This window comes from Pinus tabuliformis, chromosome 8 (assembly GCF_031772625.1).
Source record: "Pinus tabuliformis cultivar Carrire ecotype Pingquan chromosome 8, CPIR1, whole genome shotgun sequence".
Taxonomy (NCBI): Eukaryota; Viridiplantae; Streptophyta; class Pinopsida; order Pinales; family Pinaceae; genus Pinus; species Pinus tabuliformis.
Window position 1 is genome coordinate 814,075,597 of NC_142294.1, and position 22,970 is coordinate 814,098,566.

The window sequence follows — 22,970 nt, forward strand, 5'->3', positions numbered from 1 at the left end:
CACATTAGATGATGAGCCCTTGATGGTTGGAAACCAAACACACTCATCAAACCAGTTACCAAAAAAGCAGGTAGATTCCAAGGAGGTTGAAGCAGAAAATGTTATAAGTTTGGATACATCAGACGAGGAATCCATGGTTGAAGTAATATTGGATGATAAGCAACAATAGAAGATGCCATAACATGTACCAGATACCAATCAAGCTCCATTAGGTGGTGAATGAAAGAAAGATACATCGTTGGTTAAAACTTCAACATATCACCACCCACATCACCCCACAAGAAAACAACCAACACGATGGAAACAAATTAGCCATAAGGACAACAACCCCAGCATGACAAATAGAGAGGGGTGACGATACACCTACTACACATCAACACAGAGGAGCCTCCAGGATCAACTTCCATCTCAAGCGAGAAAGGCACCAGCTAGATCTGGGGTTCACCTTTCTCTTGGATGGCTAGATGCACATGCATGGTACCAGTGGACTACACTTTTGAGTAAATCTTATTATTTGTGTTCTTCTTATGTTTCGAGGATGAAACATGTTTAAGCAGGGTGGAATGTAGTATATCTAGGGGGGGTAATATGGGGTACAGAGTGGGGTACCCAAGGGAATAATGTAATAATGGGATGGGCCATAGTAATAAATAAAGTGGTTAACCCATATCATGCAAGGGCCCACAAGTAGTTAGCGATAATGTAATAAGCCCATTGTATTAGATAGTTGGTATTGAGGGAACCATGGTAATGACCCATGGTATTGTATGTATGAGGCCTATATAGAGGCTAGAGACTCTCCATGAAGAGATGTCAAGGAATATTGTATGGAAAAGCATATGGCTTGTGGAGTGTTCTCCTTCCTTAAGGAGTGAATGTATGGTGTTGGCTTACCTTAAGGGTTTTGATCAATAAAGTGAAGCATTTCTATATTTAGATCTTGTTATTTCTTGGGTATGTTTATATTTCTCATATATTTTTAGATCAGATATATAACAATACTCCTCATCCCTATTAACTATACCCTGTTGTTGTAACCTATGCTTAAGTGTTAGTACTTGTCATCCTGCTGCCCTGCCTACAAGTTCCACTCCTACAAATCTATCTCATAGGAACTCATAGTTGCAAATTATTTATTACAATTATCATCAAATTCTTACTGATGTAGGCTTCTTCTTACCTACAGAACCATTTCCTCATATGGGAATTCCTACTGATGTAGGCTTCTTCTTACCATGCAAGATTTTATTTTCTCCATCATCATCCAAGCACTCAATAGTCTTACCATAGTAACCCACTTTAGTCCAGTGATGTACAACCAATCCATACCCAAAATCATATTGTATGATCAAAATGGAAACACATTTAGATGTGTTGATGTAGAAATACCATTCAACTGCACAAAATCTCACCCAAAGATGAACTCTTTTCTTAATATTTGTAGCCAAATACACCAACCAAGACTCTGCATGCACTTCTTTATTCTTATCCACCAGGTCAAGATTGATATAACTATAGTTCATATCTAGGATCAATTAAAATAGAGACAACTTGATCACAAAGCTTAGATTCCATCTCACTAATAGATGTTTGACAATCATCCAACCTATTATCCAATGTTGCATAAATCTTTTGAATACTCTATCCAACATCCCCAACTATCTGTGACTCTTGAGCACTATAAATTTGTTGTCTTCCAGCATGACGTTGTGGAAAATCTCTCTTGTGATGATCCTTGCTAAAATTCGAACAATGTAAACTCTTCTTGCCATCACACTTATTCTACTTCTCAGACTTAAATCCCTATCCTTTGTCAATTGCATTGAATTTCTTGTATGGTGTTGCATTCTCCTTATTACCTGCATACTGTGGTATTCCTCACTTCTTATCCCATTTTCCTGTAGTGTTGTCATTACCTTTCCAACCCTTCTTGGACTCTGACTTATAATTATACTGCTCATAACAATGTTTCAAATTTCCAATTACTTCCTCCAATGTATGAGGCTCATCATACTCAATATGATCTTTAAATGCTAAAGGAAATCCACTAGAAAACCTTTGATCCTTCATCTTCTCATCCTTAATATACAACACATACCACAATAGCTCCAAGAAATTAATCGTATATTCTTCATGTATCATAGATCTCATATTCAACTCGTAGAGATCATTAACCTTACCATCATAGTATCTCTCTGATAAATACTTCTTCCTAAAAATTCTCTTGAACTCATGCCAACTCAACTCCTTTGTCTTGATACCTCTGACATGCTTCACATCCTCCCACTAGATGTATTCTTTCCTTTTGAGACTGAAAATGGCTATCCTAGATTTCATAATATTTGAATAATAATGCAGAAAGAAGAACTTCCTCATCCCAAGTAACCATGCTTCTACATCTTCAAGTTTCTTTAGTTCTCCATCAAAGGAAGGAGTCTTGGATTTCTTGAACTCATCCAACAATTACTACTTCTCTGATCCAAAACCATAATATAATCCATGATCACTACCTCTCCTGTCAGATGTATCCATCCATCTACCACCTCTGAATGTGTCATCCATGTTCGACCGATGCCATCCATGAGACTTGCTACCGTATGCCCCATTAGTCCTTTCATCCTATCCAAAACTTATCCATGGATGTCCCTACCTTTGAAAATCTGAAAAAATGTGAAGGATCACTACATTGACCTCTACATCATTTCCTATGGTTTAGTAAGTCTTTCTCGTGACTGAATTATTTTGTCATTATCTGCTTTGCAACTCCTAATCTCTACTTTTAAACTTCTCAAGGTATATTCTATTTTAGAAGAGTACTCATTTATGTGCTACTAATCTGATCGATAAGGAGAATCACGTGAACTATAATCCACCATTTTTCTTGTCATCTCTAATCCTCTTCTTCCTTCAAACATACCATGTCAACTAACCAAATATAAACATAATCAAACATACCATAGTGAAGTTCAAGGGAGGCTCTCTCATCTACACAGTTAATCTGGATTAGCACACCATATGTATATATAATGAAATCAACATATCAATCATCCTAATTTCAATATCATACCAGCATCGTCATGATGATGAAAAATATAAAACTGACCATCAAAATGCGTGCATAACAAACACATCGACAACTAACATGCAAGCATGATAAACACATCCATCCCATCCATTCCAAGTTTATGAACCTAGAAGCTTTGTTACCACCATGTGGTATTAGATATCACCCAAAGAGAATGGAAACATGATCTACTACCACCATGTAACCACCCCTCCCACATTTATCCAATTTCACTAGCTTTTCAAGGTAAACATGCAACGAAGAGTTACTGTGACATGACCTGACCTTTAAGCTTTGGTTATGAAAGTGGGGTCGATAACTTATTTCACAATCAAAATAAATTATAACAACATGACAAGATTATTTATCATGGATATTCACCCCGCTTTGTCTTCATATTATGAACTTGCGAATAATCTTTGTTACAATAGCATGGGATAATACTGTAGCTTAACAATACCACATACCAAAAAATTATAACTTATTTCACAATCAAAATATTTTAGAATAATGTGACAAGGTTTTTAATCATGAATATCCATCCCCACTTTACCATGGGTATTATTAACTTGTAAATAAGATTTGTTACAATACCATGGTCCAATACCATGGCTTATCCATACCACATACCCATAACCATAAATTATTTCACAATAAAAATATTTTATTATAATTTATTTTTATAGCATTTTTCTAATTGAAGCTAAAATAAAAAATGTTATAACTAGTTTTGAGATATATCTAAACCCTCTATCCTCATGACTACTAAAAATATTCCCATAGAAAGTAAATTAAGGTTTTAATAAAATAAAAAATGAGATTACTTTTATACTTAAAGATGTGAAATTTATGTAATACAAACAATATTAGTAAGGACCAAAATAGATCCATCTAAACTAAGGATCCAAGTGATGAAAACCAGCGAAGTGAAGGGAAGGGAGGGGGAGGGGGAGAGAAGGAATAATAGTGACATAGCTGGAGGGTGGAGAGAGAGAGTGATGGGGGGATGGAGAGAGGCAGTTGGGAGAGAGAAGAAGGAAGAGAGAGGGGAGGAGAAAGAGAGAAGGAGAGAGGGAGAGCGAGAGATGGAGTTGGAGGGGGAGAGATAGGGAGGATAAAATAAATACATAGAGAGATAGAGGTGAAGAGAGAGAGGTAGTGACAAGGGAGAGATGGAGAGAGAGTGAGGGATAGAGAAGAGGAGGGGAGAGAGAAGACGGGAAAGAGATAGTGAGAGAAGGGCAAAAGAGAGAGAGAGGGAGGCACAAAGATAGATGGGAGAGAGAGAATGGGAGAGGGAGGGAGATAGTGATAGAATTGGAGAGAGAGAGAGAGAGAGAGAGAGAGATAGAGTGATGGAAAGGAGAGATAGAGGGAGGTGGGAGAAGAAGGGAGAGATAGGACTCAAGAGAGAGAAGGAGAGGGAAATGGAGTTGGAGGGGGAGAGAGGGAAGGAAGAAGAAAGACATAGAGGAATAAATGTAGAGAGAGAGCAGGGGGAAGTGAAAAGGGAGTGGTGGAGTGAGGTAGAGAGGAGAGTGGGGGGGGGAAGAGAGAGAGACGAGGGGAAGAGAGAGAGGGAAAGAGAGAGAGGGAGAGAGAAAGAGTGTATGTTTGGGGGGTGATATAGAGAGAGGGAATAAGAAAGAGACAGATATATATGAATATAGATGCTATATAGTAATATATAACTAGCCTAGATCCATCTTAACCCAGATTTATCAAGCACTGAGAGGGATCAGATCTCTCAAGGTGTAAACCTTTCCTCAATTTTACACTCAAAAAGGAGGTTTGCACCTCGTGGGATTGGATCCCTCTCGGCTCTTTACATATCTATGTTAAGATGGATCTAGGCTGGTATATAGTTAACTTATTCTTATAGTTACATGCATCTAAATTTAGTCATATGAATTTGAACATGTTGAATGCACATAAATAACTTTAATCAATTGTTTATTAGACTAATATAATTAGAAAAAAGAACAAACTAAAGGCTTCACCCAGTTCCTCTCCTCTTTCATGTATGTTGTCTACACTCCACTAAATGATCAACCTCCCCACAAAATTTTATTTGAAGCAAAAGAATGTTTGCAGCTCAGTGTTGACACAAAGGTGGGGGACTGGTTTCCTTTTGAAGACTGTACAAAGATCAGCCTATATGGTGTAGAAATTCAACTTTATTGACTCCTAGTATTTCTACATACGAGAATATTCTCCTTGGAATTCATAATACAAAGCTTAAACATGGACCAAACACACTTTGTTTCTAGACACAAAGAATGTACTTTCAAACTTAAGAAGGAAGTGGGGCTTTTTATTGTCAACATTAGACAAACTCTAGAGCAAGTTGTAGAAATTTTGAATAATACAATGCTTATTCACAAATATTATCCTGATTATACACTATTTTCGGAATGCATGCATAATACATAACCTCCTCTACCATTTATCATCAATTTGCGGAATTAAAAACCATCGCATGTGCACATTGAAACATCAATCACACATATCAACACAGTATGTAATGGGGAACGCATACAGCTGAAAACCTCTGACTATCTGTATATTATAATGATAAAGAACATGTAACAAGACATAGTACAATACTCCTCACAAGTACTTAGTACTATCTCCACATGTTACACACAAAACTAGCTCAGATCTGAACAAGTCACGGGTTCAAATCTCCTCCACTGTTCTCCTGCCTCTACTACGCAATCCAAATTGAGAATAGATCAGATCCAAGTTCAGATTCACTTGGCTTGTACTGCGCAATCCTCATTGGCAATCTCAATCAATGATTGTGCAAATCTCATGTACAGCTATAGTCACAACTGATAGTAGTCTCACCCTTTCACCCACCTCTAACACTTGTCTCCACTGAACTGTCCATGCACTGAGTTAACTGATGTATTCATTAGTTGATTTATGAGTTAATAATTAGTGAACTAATTAATAATTAATTCACATCACTCATCACTAGTGTATTTGGCAGTTAGACTAAATACAACTAGTTCAACTAAGTCAAACTGAACACAACTTCATCAACTCCTCAATCAACTCCACCAAACTCAATCACTTGAGTTCTAACTGAAGTCCATCATGCAATAGCTCAACTAACCCATAGGAAAAGCATATTTCCTTCTGGCAGTTGCATGTGCCACATCCATAGCTCGAACTGAAGTGCTGCAAGAGGATAAGATAATGTTTATAGTCCAAATATTATTAAGAGCTAATAATATTTGACTGTTCTATTTTTTACTGGTAGTCTAACAATAGACTCCACCCATATGTCTAAAAATAGAGGTCCATCTATTTTTACCAACATGACCAATCATCCATAAATAGCATCCTGCAACTCATAGACCATGATCCATATGTCTAAAAATAGACATAGTCTAAAAATAAACTTTGCGCCAAAAATAGCCTGTGGGCCCACTTAGTGAAGGCGACTTCTTTTCACTAAGCTCCATCATCATATTGCATTTTCAACACTCCCTCTCAACAAGATATGGATTATCTACAACCCCTATCCCGCCTCTGTGGTATTCGAATTTGCTCCTGGTGAGTGCCTTCGTCAAGATATCATCATCCTGATCCTCCATGGGAATGTATGAAAGTAACATGATTCTCCGCTGCACACAATCTCTGATATGATGGTACCTGATGTCGATGTGCTTGGATCTATCATGAAATACTAGATTAGCCGAGAGTTTAATGCAACTCTAGTTATCAAAATAAATCACAGTAGGCTCCAAGTGTGACCCGAACAACCCGACCAGGATCTTCCTCATCCATATAGCCTCGCATGCAGCCAAACTTGTTGCCATATACTCAGCCTCTGCTGAACTGAGTTCCACGCGTCTCTGCTTCCTGTTGTACCAAAAAACGTTTGTCGACCTGATACTGAAGATCCCTCCAGATGTGCTCTTTCTGTCTGTTGGTCTCCCTGCCCAATCTGCATCTGTGAAGCCACATAGCTTCACCTCATCCTCCTATCTATACCACAATCCATATCCCGATGTGCCTCTAAGATAACGTAATACATGCTTACCTACCTTCCAGAAGAGCTTGGTTGGCTTAACCATAGCTTGTGACAGCTAGTTAACAGCATAGCATATATCGAGTCGTTTATTGACCAAATACATAAGTGACCCCACCAACTGTCGATAAACAGTGGCATCCACTACCTCCGCTGAAGTAGCATCCTCCTTCCTCCAACCTTTAGGAAGAGGAGTATCAACAGGCTTGCAACCATGCATGTTGAACTTCTCCAGTATCTCCCGGGCATACTTACCCTAAGAAACAAATAGTCCATCATTGTGCTGCCAAATTTCCAATCCCAGGAAATAATGAAGGAGGCCCAAGTCCTTCATCTCAAACTCTCTAGCAAGATCCTCCTTGCATGAAAGTATCAACAGCTCATCTCCCGTCAAAATCAAATCATCTACATAAAGTACAATGATCAGTAACTTACCCTCCACCACAATCTAGTATAGGTTAGGATCTGCCTCACTCTTGGAGAATCCAAGTCCGGTGAAATAACTATCTATCCATGTGTACCAAGCACGAGGTGCTTGTTGCAACCCATACAACGCTCTCTTGAGCCTGCACACATGCGACTCGCTGCTAAAGATCTCGAAACCTTCGGGCTGCTCTATGTACACCTCCTCCTTAATGACTCTATTTAGGAACGCAGTCTTCACATCCATCTGATGGATGTGCCACCCCAACTGCGCTGAGAGCGCAAGAATCATCCGGATGGAAGAATACCTTGCGACAGGTGCAAAGGTATCCTCATAATCAATCCCCTCTATCTGTGAGAAGCCTTGGGCAACAAATCTTGCCTTGTACTTCTCCACACTCCCGTCAGCTGCCTGCTTCACTTTGTATAACCATCTCGAACCCACCATTGATTTTCCCTCCGATCTTGGGACAATCTCCCATGCACTTTTTCTGACAATCGAATCATACTCTTCCACCATGGCATCTACCCATGCGGGATCCTCCACAGCTTCCTCGAAAGACGATGGCTCAGTCACGACACATTTGCTCACAAGAGCCATGTATCCAGTGTACCGATCAGGTGACTGTCTCTATCTGCGCTATGTTGTAGGTGGTCCTACAACCTTCTTTGCATCTTGAGCCAGTCGCTCAGCTTCTGTAGTGCACTTTCTCCCTCTGATGGTTGGCGCTGCATGAGTGGTCTCTTCCACTCCATGACCTTCATCGTGTGGCTGATCCACATCCTGAAGCTCATCCTTAGGAACTAATAGCTCCTCATCTGCATGAAAGTGTGGCTCCCTCTCAAGAGAACACTTCATGGCTTTCTCCTCCTAAAATTTGATATCCCATCGCACAACAATCTTGCAAATGTCTAGCAAATACACACGATAGTTGTGGGGCGTATCAGTGTACCCCACAAATATCCCAACCTCTACGGTCGGCTCCATCTTCTTCCTAGCATCCTTCGTCACATGCATGTAAATAGGAGAACCAAAAATCCTCAAATGGGAAATATGAGGCCTCTTACCAGAATAAGCCTCCTCAGGTGTACTCATGCCAAGTATCTTGTGAGGACAACGGTTCTGCACATATACTACAGTATTGCATGCCTCCAACCACAAGTGAAGGGGTAGGCCCTGATCATGCAACATCACCCATGCAACACCCACGACCGTTCCGTTCTTCTGCTTAGCAACCCCATTCTGCTGTGGGTTATGGGGAGCTATGAGCTCTCTTCGAATCCCTTCTGCGCTGCAGAAGTCCTTGAACTCACCAGAGATGAATTCACCACCATTATCGCTCCTAAGAGCCCTTACCTTCTTCCCTGATTCCTTCTCGACCAGTGCTTTGAACTCACAGAACTTTGAGTATGTCTCGCTCTTCTTCTACATGAAGAAGATCCAGCACTTTCGAGAGAAATCATCAACAAAGATCACATAGTACTTGTGCTTTGCTGTCGAAGCTACTGAGAAAGGTCCACACATGTATGTGTGAATTCTCTCAAGGATTGTCGTGGCGTGACTATCCTTCTCGTGAAAGGTGGCTTTTACAAATTTTCCTAAAGTACACCCCTTGCACTGATCTGACTGCACAAGAGTGCCTTTAAGAAGCCCAGTAGAAATCTTCTGCAGTATCTTCAAGGCTCCATGGTGAAGGTGGCCCAATCTCCGGTGCCACATCTCACCATCATCCCGGCTCACCAATCCTTCTGCCTTGCATGCCATTGTTGCGTAGCCATCTACATGCAATTGATAAAGGTTCTTGACTTAAACCCCTATCTTCCGGGTTTCTCCAGTTGTCTTACTGCACAGGAAATCCTTTCCCTCACTGAAGACAACATCATATCCCTTGTCTTCTAACATCGCCACAAAGATAAGATTCTCCTTCAATCCTGGAACATGCATCACTTCCTTCAATATGAAGGGTTTACCAGACTCCCTCTCAAAGGAAATAGTACCGATACCGGTCGCACTATATCTACCTTAATCACCCATCTCGATGTGCACTCCAAGATCTTTCTCATCCAGATCTGAAAACAAATCTCGATCTCCTGTCATGTGAAAAGACGCACCACTGTCCAAGAACCATACCGATCCCATCACACTTGATACAAAGCATGTGATCAGTGAAAAATCCAGCTCCAACTGCGAGGCTAAGGCCTCTCCCGCTGTAGATCCAACAGCTTGCTTATTTTTCTTCTTCTGCGGACAATTTGTGGCATAATGTTCATGTTGGTGACAATGAAATCACTTCACCTTAGACATGTCTTGCTTCTTTCCTTTCGCAATGGAATGAGAAGCTTTATTGTTCTTCCCCTTCTTTGCTTTGGCAGCCAAAGCACAATTTTCTTCATCAGATGCCTTTTATGAAGATCCGTCCCTGGTATTCCACCTGATCTCCTCTTGCACAAGATCAGACCAAAGTCTCTCCCATCCTAGCAATTTCTCTCAACCATTAATAGAGTTCTGATAGGAATGCCAACTCTTTGGAAGACCAAGGAGAGCCAAGCTCACCAAGTCCTCATCATCGACAGTCACCCCCACACTTCCCAGCTCATCCTGACATTGGGTGAACTTCGTGAGATACTTGGGCATACTATCTCCTTTGTCACACTTAATGTTTCTAAGTTTATCCTTGAGCGCCAACTTCCTCTGGTCGCTCTTTCTTTGGAATAAATATGTCAACACTTTCCACATCATGTATGGAGAAGCCTTTCCATGGAGGCTGGATATAATGTGATCCTTCACGCCCTCCAACAGAATCCTTCGACACTTTGCTATCTTATTTTGCCAAGCCTCAACTTGAGCAGCATCAGTAGGCTTTGGGACCTCAGCATCTATGAACTCCTTCAACCCATTGTCATCTAACACCGCCTCCATCCTATCTTTCCATGCAATATAATTCGAGCTGCCTTCAAGGGAATACTCCAATCGCAATTCCTTGAAAGACATTTCAACTTCGGCACCAAGAAAACACTGCTGCAAATTTGAATTCCACCAGCTCAAAACTCAACCGCTTCTGATCTAAAATTTGTGAGAACAAAGTATTTCTCGTACAGAGATTGACTATATGGGCATTTACCAGATATCGCTCTGATACCATGTAGAAATTTTGAATAATACAATACTTATTCACAGATATTATCCTAATTAGACACTATTTTCGAAATTCATGCATAATACATAGCCTCCTCTACCATTGATCATCAATTTGCAGAATTAAAAACAATCACATGCGCACATTGAAACATCAATCACACATATCAAAACAGTATGTAATGGGGAAAGCATACAACTGAAAACCACTGGCTATCTGTATATTATAATGATAGAGAACATGTAACAATACATAGTACAATACTCCTCACAAGTACTCAGTACTATCTCCACCTGCTACACCCAAAACTAGCTCAAATCTGAACAAGTCACGGGTTCAAATCTCATCCACTGTTTTCTTGCCTCTACTGTGCAATCCAAGTTGAGAATAGATCAGATCCAAGTTCGAATTCCCTTGGCTTGTACTGCGCAATCCTCATTGGAAATCTCAATCATTGATTGTGAAAATCTCATGCATAGCTATAGTCACAACTGATATTAGTCTCACCCTTTCACCCACCTCTAACACTTGTCTCCACTGAACTGTCCATGCACTAAGTTAATTGATGTATTCATTAGTTGATTTATGAGTTAATAATTAGTGAATTAATTAATAATCAATTCACATCACTCATCACTAGTGTATTTGGCAGTTATACTAAATACAACTAGTTCAAATAAGTCAAACTGAACACAACTCCATCAACTCCACCAAACTCAATCACTTGAGTTCTAACTGAAGTCCATCATGCAATAGCTCAACTAACCCATAGGAAAATCGTATTTCCTTTAGGCAGTTGCATGTGCCACATCCGTAGCTCGAACTGAAGTGTTGCAAGAGGATAAGATAATATTTATAGTTCAAATATTATTAAGAGCTAATAATATTCGACTGTTCTATTTTTCACTGGCAGTCTAAAAATAGACTCTGCCCATATGTCTAAAAATAGAGGTCCATCTATTTTTACCAACATGACCAATCATCCATAAATAGCATCCTGCAACTCATAGACCATGATCCATATGTCTAAAAATAGATATTGTCTAAAAATAGACTTTGCGCCAAAAATAGCCTGCGGGCCCACTTAGTGAAGGCAACTTCTTTTCACTAAGCTCCATCATCTTGTTGCATTTTCAACACAAGTAGATATCATGTTGCAATACATGAATTTTTCAAGAGGACAAGTATGGTGTTATGATCCTCACCATGTCATCTCTAACAGAAAGTGTAATGTTGGTTCAGGAGCCTACATTCACGATAGAAGACCAGAGTTAGAAAAATCGGAAAATTAAGATATTTGGATTGGTGATCACCTATTGTAAGGGAAATATTTAATTGAAAATGGAGAAGAACAAAGAATTATTATTGAGACTCCTTTGTTAAAGGAAATAATTTTAAAGAGACCAACTCCAAAGCAATCAGACACTGAATTTTTTTTATCAAAAACCAGAAAAAAGGTCTAAAGTACAGGAAGAGTCTGAAGAAAAAGTTCCAAAATTCTAATTGAGAGAATTTCCTTCACAACAACTTGCTTTCGTAATGTAATTGAAAAATCCTGAATGGCCAATTCCTCCCTTAACCTCCACTGAAGTATTACAATAATCTATTGAAAATGCATCACATGAAATAGAAGCTTTACAAGAAGAATACCAGCAGATAGGAAAGACACATAGTAAAGCAGAGAAAGATATCAAATCCCAACAATCCATGCAGTCAACTTGGGATTATCAAAGTAGGTTAGTATTTAACATGGATCTAGAAAGAAATCAGTTGAATTTGTCACTTATTCATCCTGCTGCTCAGTCTATCCCAACAATTCCATATTTCAAACCGTGAATGTGTCCATCAACATAAGTGAAATTCCTTTGCCAGATAAGATTAATTTGCATAAGAAGACTGGAAAAATGATCTACATTGATATGAACAAAAGTTCCCTGGATGTAAATAAAGAGAAGCTACTTCAAAAAGTGAATAATCAATTAAAGCAGGAGAAAGCTAATTCTAGGGAAAAGTAAATCCAACTAGAAGAATACAAGAAGTCGATAATTAAATTGGGAATTGATCTAACACATAGAGATGCCATTAAAGTTCTTTTGCAAAACACAAAAAATGAAATCTTTAAGAAATAAGTTAAAAATTTTAGGGTCTGAACATGTGCAAACAACATAGTTCCTTCAAGTGGAAAATTAGAAAGAACAATTGTTACAAAAACTCATACAAAGAAATAGTGAAATCACTAAGTTACAAGAAAACATTCAACATTTAGAGGAATATTTTAAGAGTCGTGTTTGTATTGATCCTATTTCATATATCTAGAATCCTCAAGAGCCTTCAAAAAAAATGTCTAAGGCTTTATCAGGTCTTAATCTCTCTGAATTAGAGCTAAGTAAAACACATAATGCCTTACCAAGAGTGAAGGAACAACTAAATTGTAAATACAAGTTGTTGAATATTGCAAATGAAAGGAGTACTAGATTGAAAAAGAAAAAATAATCAACCCAGGAAGAAATAAATAAATTGAAGCAAAAAATAAAAGGAAATGTCTCCCTTCTAGAGGAAAAGTGGATAGTTTGGGAGGAGATCGTACAAGAAATGCACTCTATTTGGCAATACATTGCTATAATTGCATAAAACAAGTCATTGCTTGGTAAATAAGAACAAGTCATAAAAATGAATAAGGATGAATTGGAGGGTAAAATCCCAAAGGAAAAACATATTATTAAATATCTAAGCAATAAAACTAGAAATGAGCTGAGAGCACTTGATATAGTGGACAAGACATCTATTATTATGGAAGTAAGAAAGAAAATCAAGAAAAAATTGCTTCAAATTCAGGCCTTAAACCAATAGAAGGAAGATAAAAAAAAAAGTGTCTCATTGTTTAACAAAAAAAATTAATAAGAGAGTGAGAGTTGGATTGCATAGCTATTGGGATCAACATGGAAAATTTCTTTCCTGGGAGAATATGAAAAGGATTCAACAAATGCAAAGAATAAATCTCACAGGGCTAATACATCATTTGAATCTTTGAAGGGCTAGATTATTGTTAACTATCTACAACAATAGTTCCAACTTCTATGGTTAGTGAAAGCCCTATTTGTAGCTAAGCCAAATTATACCAAGCATTCCAGTCTAAATATAATTTTCTAAGAAATGATTGCTCAATCGTATCTATACAAAGAAATATAGAAAAAATGCGTGAAAATGATTTCATAACAATATATGTAGTCGGTGAAACCAACACCCGGTGCATGGAACTTTACATTTGATCATGTTTTTATTTAAATTTCTATTTCATAAATTTTCTTGTTTCTCATTTATGGAAACCTTTTGTCTGTAAACATTTTGAGAAGATCCATTAAGTAAACGTTAGTTATGATAGTTAAAAGTTTTCATAGTTAGATGTGGTAACTAAAAACAATTTGATCTGTTTTTTAAGAAGGAAATCATATGAAAAGGGTTTGGATATTTTGAAATTTTGGCTCTATTAGTGTAATGTTATATCTTCATTGGAGTTTAATGAATATGAAGTTAGACTAACTAAAACTCCTACATTATGTTAAAAATATATTTTTTCTTTCTTGATGTGTTCGTTTCCAATATTGTTTTCCCACAAGTGAAAATAATGTATAGTGCAAAAAGATTTCCTTAACAAGTACATATTTATTTATGCTACAGTAGTGAAACCTTGTTTTACTTAGTTCTTGTTCTTTGTGGTTTAATATTTATGTTAGCTACCAAAGAAGGGGATATTCTAATTAGTTTTGGTCTTTCTACAAGATTAAATCAACATTACATTCAAAGACATTTTGTCTTTGGGCTATCATTTCCAAAATTTTGATCAGTGTTAACAGATGTCTTGGTTATTGATTCCTTTTAGCTAGAAATTTTCTCCAAGGAATGACAACTAAATTTCAATCTAGTCTCAAGATGAAAGTGAAAATGCGAAAACAATAGAACAACAAACATGTCTTATGATCATGTTTCTAGTAACATAGGCTTCAGATTTCTGCATATTAGTGATCTGGGAAAACTATGATAGTTACAGGAATCATGAGAGTCATGCGAGTTTATATTTTATTCTTGATGATGCAATTATCACTTGCATGTTGTTTTTCTTGGGGTGGGTTTCTGATACGTTTCTATCATTTTGGTACATATTAGAATTATTTATAAAACTTAGGTTTGTACAACTTTTCCATGAGTTTGATAACATAAAACTTGATTCTTATCATCAAATATTTAAAAACCAATTATATTATTATGAATAAATTTCTTTGGTTATTCAAATTTATATAAGTAAAATTTTCATTAAATATCGTTAATGAGGGAAAAAAAAGTGCAATCAAATGTAGTTTTTATTGCTAAAGGCTTAACTAAAATCTTTGCTACTCAGAATACATTTTCTTCAGTCATTTTGTCACTGTGGGTGGGACTACTTAATATTTATTGACATGCAAGCTAGAAATAAAATTAGTCATGCTTTCTGTGACAATTTTTTCCATGTCAAATGACTTATGATTGTTGAAATGGCACCAATGATCAGTTGTTAACACTTGACCCAAAATCAATATTTAGTATATTTAAATTACTAAGGTCCATGTTCTTGTTCGTCAACATTTGTTATCATCAAACCATGCATTAAGTATTAAAGTGTTTATTTTTGTTGTTTGACAAAGTTGATGAGATTTTCGTTTCTTCAACAAATTCATGTTTATTTTGTTTTAATTTCTTGACTAGTATCATATGATTCAAATTATTAGTAATAATTCTTCATTTTTGTTCAATGGGCCAACATCTTGAGACTTGTTTTCAACTAATTAATATCCAATTTTCAATAAAGACAATATGTTTTGCTTTCTTTATTTTTCTCATAGAAAGATTTACACATCAATAAAAATGCTCTAATTTCAAAAATTATTACTAATCTTTTGATTCCTTAAATCTATGACTTAGTGATTTGAATCTTTTCTTAAGCATATTATTCTAATTAGGTTTTCAATTCTCAATTAGATCTACCTAAATTGATTAAAAGCATTATTTTCCACTCAACCAATAATAAAGGTGAAATAAAAAGTATAGCTACAAGTCTTTCTGTCTTATTATTTGAACGACCAGAAATTTTTGCAATAAACTTTTAATAAGTCATAAGTTTCCTCTTGATACAATCTTATTCCTTACTTCTCTTCATTATTATAAACGAAGGTAATTTGTTCATCTCTTATGTCACCAAGTGTTGGCACAAAATAAAAAAATCCCCATTTTCTATTTAAACATAATAAAAAAATGCAAACCCTGCAAATTTTTATTTTAAAATTTTCTCTACTTTATTAAAAATATTATCCCTGGAAAAAAACCCTTCAAAATTCTTTAATTTTATTAATGCTCAAACTTGCCTTTATGGCTGAATATTTATCGTGGCAAAGGCTTTATACATAAATATAATTTTATAGAATCTATTTCTCAACCTCTTAAAGAAAATAAGTTATTACCTACAGACTTAGAGATAATTTTTCTACAAGCGGAAACATTGAAGAAGCAAACGCAAGAAGACAAAGCTAACGCTTGCATATGCTAAATCTTCACGAATTAGGAATCCATGTTTAAAACTCAGGGTAATCTGTAGGTAAGTAAAGTAGTGAACAATCAGATGTTGCCATCACTAGAAGTTCACATGTACAAATGTCGAGTTAATATTACACCAATAGTTCAATCACAATGCTTCAATAGAAAATCTAGAGTATTCATCAATTCAAATGTTGTAGCAATTCTCAAATCGTAAAAGCTATTTCAGTACATCTTGGCCATAGAGCTATAGGTTCTAAATTTTTGAAAAATAGGTAAGTTGTATTTTTGTACTAGTTTCTTTTCCAGCACAAGTTGAGACACTTTTAATTTCATGTCTCAAGTACAATAGAATTGGCACTATTATTGGTTTTGTCTTATTTAAATTTTTGACGAAATCATTTAAACTTGTTCATGTTTATAACTAAAATATTTAATAATTCACCATTGTCTTATTGCATAAATGAAAGTATAATAGTTCAAGATTATAAGTGAATTATGTTCATTTTAAAATTTCATTAATGTTTAATTAAATTGGTTATTATTTACTGTTTATTCTGATTAAATGATTTAACAAAGAGATTTATATCTCTACTTATTAAATTATATTTTGATTTCACATATAAAAAAATTACCTTGGCTATATATTAGGTGATGTAATTTAGTTAGAATTTATCCATTTTACTTTACTATCTTTATTTAGAATGGCTATATTTCTTTCTATATTAGCATTGTTTTGCACTCAACCCATATTCAATTCTAGTGAGTTACAAGTTGGCCTCCTCATCAATATATTATTCTATTGATTGTAAGTTAACTAATATTTGCAATCTTAATTTTTGATTTTTATTTTAGGTTACAATATTTGCAACCGAAGGAACATTTGTTGCACGTAACTCTTGTTTATATTTTTTTTAGTAAATGTTTTAAGCGATAAAATCAATTTGAGATATTTTAAAAGTTGAAAATATTTTAATACTAGATTTTTTTTTGTATCGATCTCATTGATGTATATATGATTCAATGATTGAATCTTTAGTATTAAATAAGATTTTTTTTTATTAATTGTTAATTATTATTTTAGTATAATTGTTTTTGGTTATATAATTTTTTTTTCAATTTTTGTGAAGAATGGAGCTCTCTCTTTCTAATGAAGAATTAAGAGAACTATACATTTTCTTACAGTGATTTTTATATAAGTTAGACTTATTTTGTAAGGTGTATAATTTTCTTAAGAAAAAAATTGTACATGTTATTAAGATATTAACATCTTACAAACATTTAACCAATGACTAATTGAAGAAAAATTGACACCCCACAAATTGGTGCTAAATCATGGATGACAACACTTCATTTATAAGACAATGGTATTCTGGTGTATTTGAAGTTCTAATAGGTATCATGTGAATCTTTCTGAAATTGGATAATGATAACCTAAGTGTTAAAATTTTGCCAATCAATAACTAATTTATGATAAATTGACACCCCATACATTGGTACTACATCATATATGTCAATGCTTTGTATACAGGAGAATGGTATTCTAATGTATTTGAACTTTTAATATGTATCACATGAATATTTTAGAAATAAAAAGGTGATCATCTATGTGTTAAAGTTTTTTCATTTAATGACATAACTAGTGACTAATTGATGACAAATTGAAACCCCATATGTTGGTACTACATCATGGATTCCATTGTTTTATTTACAGGACAATGTTATTCTACTATATTTGAAGTTTTAATATATATCATGTGAATTCTTCAAAAATTAGATAGTGATCACCTAAGTGTTCATATTTTTTCGATTAATGTCATTTGAGGAGCATGTAATAGTTGGGATATTTCACCTTTAGACATTAGTTTGTCATTACCCAAAAGTTGAAATCCCTATGATTAATGACATATAAAGAACATGAATAGCTACCATATGGTACCGCATATGCTCGTTAATTATTTTCGCAATGTTGGAATTCTGACATCGATAATGGTAACGAAAGTTATTAAACTTACTACATAAAACTATAAATGCATTAAAAACATAACGATGGATCAACATCACTAAATTGAAATAAAAAAATTCAATTCCTAAATTTTAACAATAAAATTTTCGTATTTTCATAGTCTCGTGAAAAAATTAACATTTATATAACATTGCAATTTGTACCCAAATCTAGTATGTGAGAAATCCATCCAATCTAGAAAATGACCAAATCAATACTCCTAATAAGATCCATTTTGATAAACTCTTCTTCCTTATTTCATTTTTCCAAACCCTCGGTCATACCTAGTTTGTAACATTTTACTAGTACTTCTTCAACAAGGAAACCATGTTTCATCCTCAATAAAACAACATGCATGCATTGCAAATCAATCCTAAATTTCTTGATACCATCAAAGGGATCTCATAGTTGAAAAGGTCCATACACCCACCAAATTTAGTTATCAATGTTGAATTCTTCAATGCCAAATCCTAACCATTAATAAATCTCTTGCATATCCAAGAGTTTGTTATTTCCCTCATTAGCTTGGTAATCGTCTTATTAAAGATAGATTTAAATTTATATAAATGTGTTAACTAATTTCCATACATCGTACACATTATATATTTTTCTTTAATAGTATCGAGCTCTATCATTGTGATGCAGGAGCATCCATCTCACCATGACCGGGTGAAGTCTCAGCCAGGTTTGAAAGTTGTTGATCATCAGGATTGTTTTTTTTCTCTAGAGTCATCAGGAAGTTTCTTTTAATTACTTTTGTTTATTGTCATAGTCGGCATGTTAGGTTGAAATTAATTAGACATTTAGAATTACTGTGGACTGAACAATAAATAGGAAATGGTTCGTTAATTTAGGGGAGAGATGACAAACTGCTTAGTTAAGTTTTGTAGAATCAAACAGGTAGTAGTTATTAACCATAATAAGTTCGTTTAACTGAACCCTAAGGAAGTTTTAATTAACTGCAAATCAACTGTAACATAAGGATATAAAAACAGAGATGTAATACGAAGGGAGGGTTCCGTGAATCCGAATTGAAGAAATAAAAATAACATTGCAGAGACAGGATTTTCTGCCACTGTCCATCAAAAAGTATTATTCATTGTTCATTACTGTAACTAAATTAATGTTTATGCAATAGTTTGATAAACGATAAATAGGGGAAGATCATGGACAGCGTGATCCTGTTGTGATTTGGCACACAGTTGGTGTCCAACCTGAACGGACATTCGCCTACGGAAAAGGGAATTATAGAAAGGAAAGGATGACCTAAGAATAGGACAAAACGACCACATAACAGAGGCAAAATTACACAGGAGACGACCAAACACAGAGGTATTTCCGTTACGCATTTTTTTGTATTATCGTGAATCAAATATCATCCATTGAAAAGAAAACTATTATCATTTATATTCTCAAATGAAACACATACATTGCTAGTTCTCATCTCCATAGAACAATTAAACCAAATACATAACTGTGACTGGCATTAGGGTTGAAACCTTCGACGAGGGTTTCTATATATAACCACAAACATTCTTTCTACCGACGGCGTTGAAAACAACACAGTACAGCTACCAACAAAGACAAACTACAGTACAACAATAATTACAGACAAACTATGACAAGCCGAGGCCACTATCCTATAGGACTTTTCGTATCTCGAAAGCTGGAAGATTCAGGGCCTACCGAAAGGTTCTTCCTGTGGAATAGGAGACGGAAGCCCACGCACTCAAGTCGAAACCATAGACCTGTAGAGAAAACAAACCCGAAGGTTAATATACAAAGCGAGTTATAGGAAATAAGCCGAGGGCAATCGTACCAAACAATCTGAGAAAAGAACTGTTGTAGCTTACCTGAGCAGACAGAGCCGAATTCGAGAAGTAGAATCATCACATATGGATTTGTAAAACTGTAGATCGAAGGAGCAATATTGATAAGTAACGTTTCCAGTGGGAGGATAAATTGAAGCATGGAAGCGTGTTGTTACCTGTTCGAGCCGTCAAGCGACCACCGGAGTTTTCCCTGAGTCCATAACAGTCAGTGAATTCATGAAACAGAGATTGACAAACAACGAAAGATGCAAGTGGGTTATACCAGAACAGTAGAGCAATAGCTTGAAGCCATTCCTTGATGGGCAAGTAAATTTTCAACAATACAGTTACAGTTGAAATCATAGTAGCCAGGAACTTACCAGAGAAAATGAAGTCACATAAGCACGTCAGAACCGGAGTAACACCGACACACCAGGCAGGAATGTCCATGAGTCCATAGTCGAGCTGAAGGGAGAATGGAATGTTCATACACACCGGAAGACACCACAGCTAACAGAACAGTGACTGCTCGACAAAAACCCTCACTGAACCTTTCAATGGCAGAACCATCCAAAATAGTGAAAAGACCAAGCGATAAGGATTAAAAGTGAGGCGGGAACCAAGCACGAGATGTAGGGTGAACATTTAATGCAACAATAACTCGCAACTGCCACCAACAGCGAAATATCCACAGACAATCTCCACGTAGACGAAGCCATTTAGTAATAGAGCACGTCATACCGTGCGATCACGTGGACCAGCAGGCCAGTGTGGCTGGGTTGCACCAGAGTGGTATCATAGCATTAGGTTGATTGAGAATATGGAGGTAGGGCGACGAGGATGAGGCCGAGGTGCTCGCAGATTGGAAGATGAAGGGTTGCGAGAGGAAATTAGAATCCTTGCTGCCCATTTGGAGGCAATAGACGCAGGTAGGAGGAGAGATCCAGAAATGGGTGATGTCAGCGAAGAGGAAGTGGAAGTAGCAGCAAATGGACCAGAGGGAGAATCTGCAGAGGTGAAACTGCTGAGGTCTGTTTTACTAGCAAGCAGTAAACCTAAGCCAAAACTTCTGACATACGATGGTAGCCTGTCTATCAATATTTTGTTGGATTGGATTAGCGAGATGGACAAGTACTTTGAGTGCGAAGAAGTTGGCGAAGACCGTAGAGTCAAATTCGCGACGACGAAACTGAAGGGACATGCAGCTCTATGGTGGGACAATATCCAGAATGAGAGGAAGAGATTGAATAAGATGTCGATTAAAACTTGGTCAAGAATGGTGGCCAAGTTGAAGGGCATATTTCTACCAAGGGACTATCAGATTGCATTACATAGGAAGGTACAGAATTTGAGACAGAAAGGATTGACCATAAAGGAGTACACGGAGGAGTTCTACAGAGTGAATTTACGAGCCGGATATACCCAAGATACAGCAGAAAGGATAGCCAGGTATGTTAATGGGTTGAGGATGGAAATCCTAGATGAAATAAGTATTTTATCCCCAAATAATACTGAGGAGGCATATCAAAGTGCAATAAAAGCGGAGGAAAAAATTACCAGAAGGCAGAATGCCTGGAGAGGACGAGGGGCCAATAGAGGGAAAGGCCAGTCCTATGGCAGGGGCCAGACTGCTAGCAGCAGTGAGGAAGCTAGCAGTTCGAAGACATCAGGAACAGTAGATAGAGGAGACAGTACGAGGGGCGGCAGATCGTCCCAGCGCGGCAGAGGGAATGGCCGAGGAAGAGGGGCTGGTTATCAATGTTATAGATGTCATAAGTGGGGCCACCGCTCGTTTGAGTGTCCAGAAGCAGATCCAGCTGGACAGCGGGGTGCGTATGTGGCACAGTCGGAAGAAACAGCAGCACTCCCTCAGGAGGCGGAGAATGCTCCAGAGACAGGAGAAGCTTTGGTGCTGCATAAAGTGCTATTGAAACCAGTCAATGAGGACACTGAACAGACACAGCGGAAAGCTCTGTTCAGGACAATTTTCAAATCACGAGGTAAGTGTTGCAAATTAATAATTGACAGCGGGAGTACCGATAATTTGGTGTCCATGGAAATGGTGGAAAAATTGGGCTTGAAATGCTTAAAGCATCCCAATCCGTATAGAGTTTCGTGGCTGCAAAAGGGCCACCAATTGCTGGTGGATGAACAAAGCGAGGTCAAACTTCAGATAGGCAGATATAAGGACAAAATTGTCTGCGACATCATGCCAATGGATGTGTGTCACATCTTATTAGGCAGACCGTGGCAATACGATAGGAAGGTAACACATGATGGAGTGATGAATTGTTATAAATTCGAGAAGGACGGAATCAAGCACACGCTTGTACCTATCAAAGAAGAGAAAGGAGCAGTTGAAACAGGTGAAACCAGAGCATTGCTGGTGGGTGGAAAATAGTTTTTAAAACAGGTAAAAGATAGTGAGGTAGGTTAGGAAGTGGTCAAGAAAGCCAGGACAGTTCTGTTGCACACAGAAATATCAGACTTACCCATAGAGATTCAACAAATGTTAGAAGAGTTTGCATACATAGTTGTAGATGACTTACCAGACAAGTTGCCCCCCAAGCGGAGCATTAGTCACCACATCGATTTCATACCCGGAGCTAGTTTGCCAAATAAAGCAGCATACTGAATGAGCCCTAAGGATAATGAAGAAATCAGAAAACAGGTGCAGGATCTGTTGGAAAAGGGTTTGATAAGGGAGAGCTTAAGCCCTTGTGCTGTACCAACAGTCCTCGCTCCCAAAAAAGGAGGGGAATGGCGGATGTGCACCGACTCAAGGGCCATTAATAAAATTACCATCTGGTACAGATTTCCGTTACCGCGAATGGATGATATGATGGACTGTTTAAGCGGGGCAGCTTATTTCTCAAAAATAGATTTAAAAAGCGGATACCATCAGATTCGGTTACGAGAGGGG

At 36.8% G+C, this 22,970-nt stretch overlaps 1 protein-coding gene across 1 annotated transcript; it reads left to right on the forward strand.

Annotated features, from left to right (window-relative positions):
- Positions 1 to 20,996: 20,996 nt before the first annotated feature.
- LOC149238060 (uncharacterized) lies at positions 20,997 to 22,448 on the forward strand. The gene has a single exon (XM_089369458.1). The coding sequence runs from the start codon at positions 20,997 to 20,999 to the stop codon at positions 22,446 to 22,448; it is 1,452 nt and encodes a 483-aa protein (XP_089225584.1).
- The last annotated feature ends 522 nt before the right edge of the window (positions 22,449 to 22,970 follow it).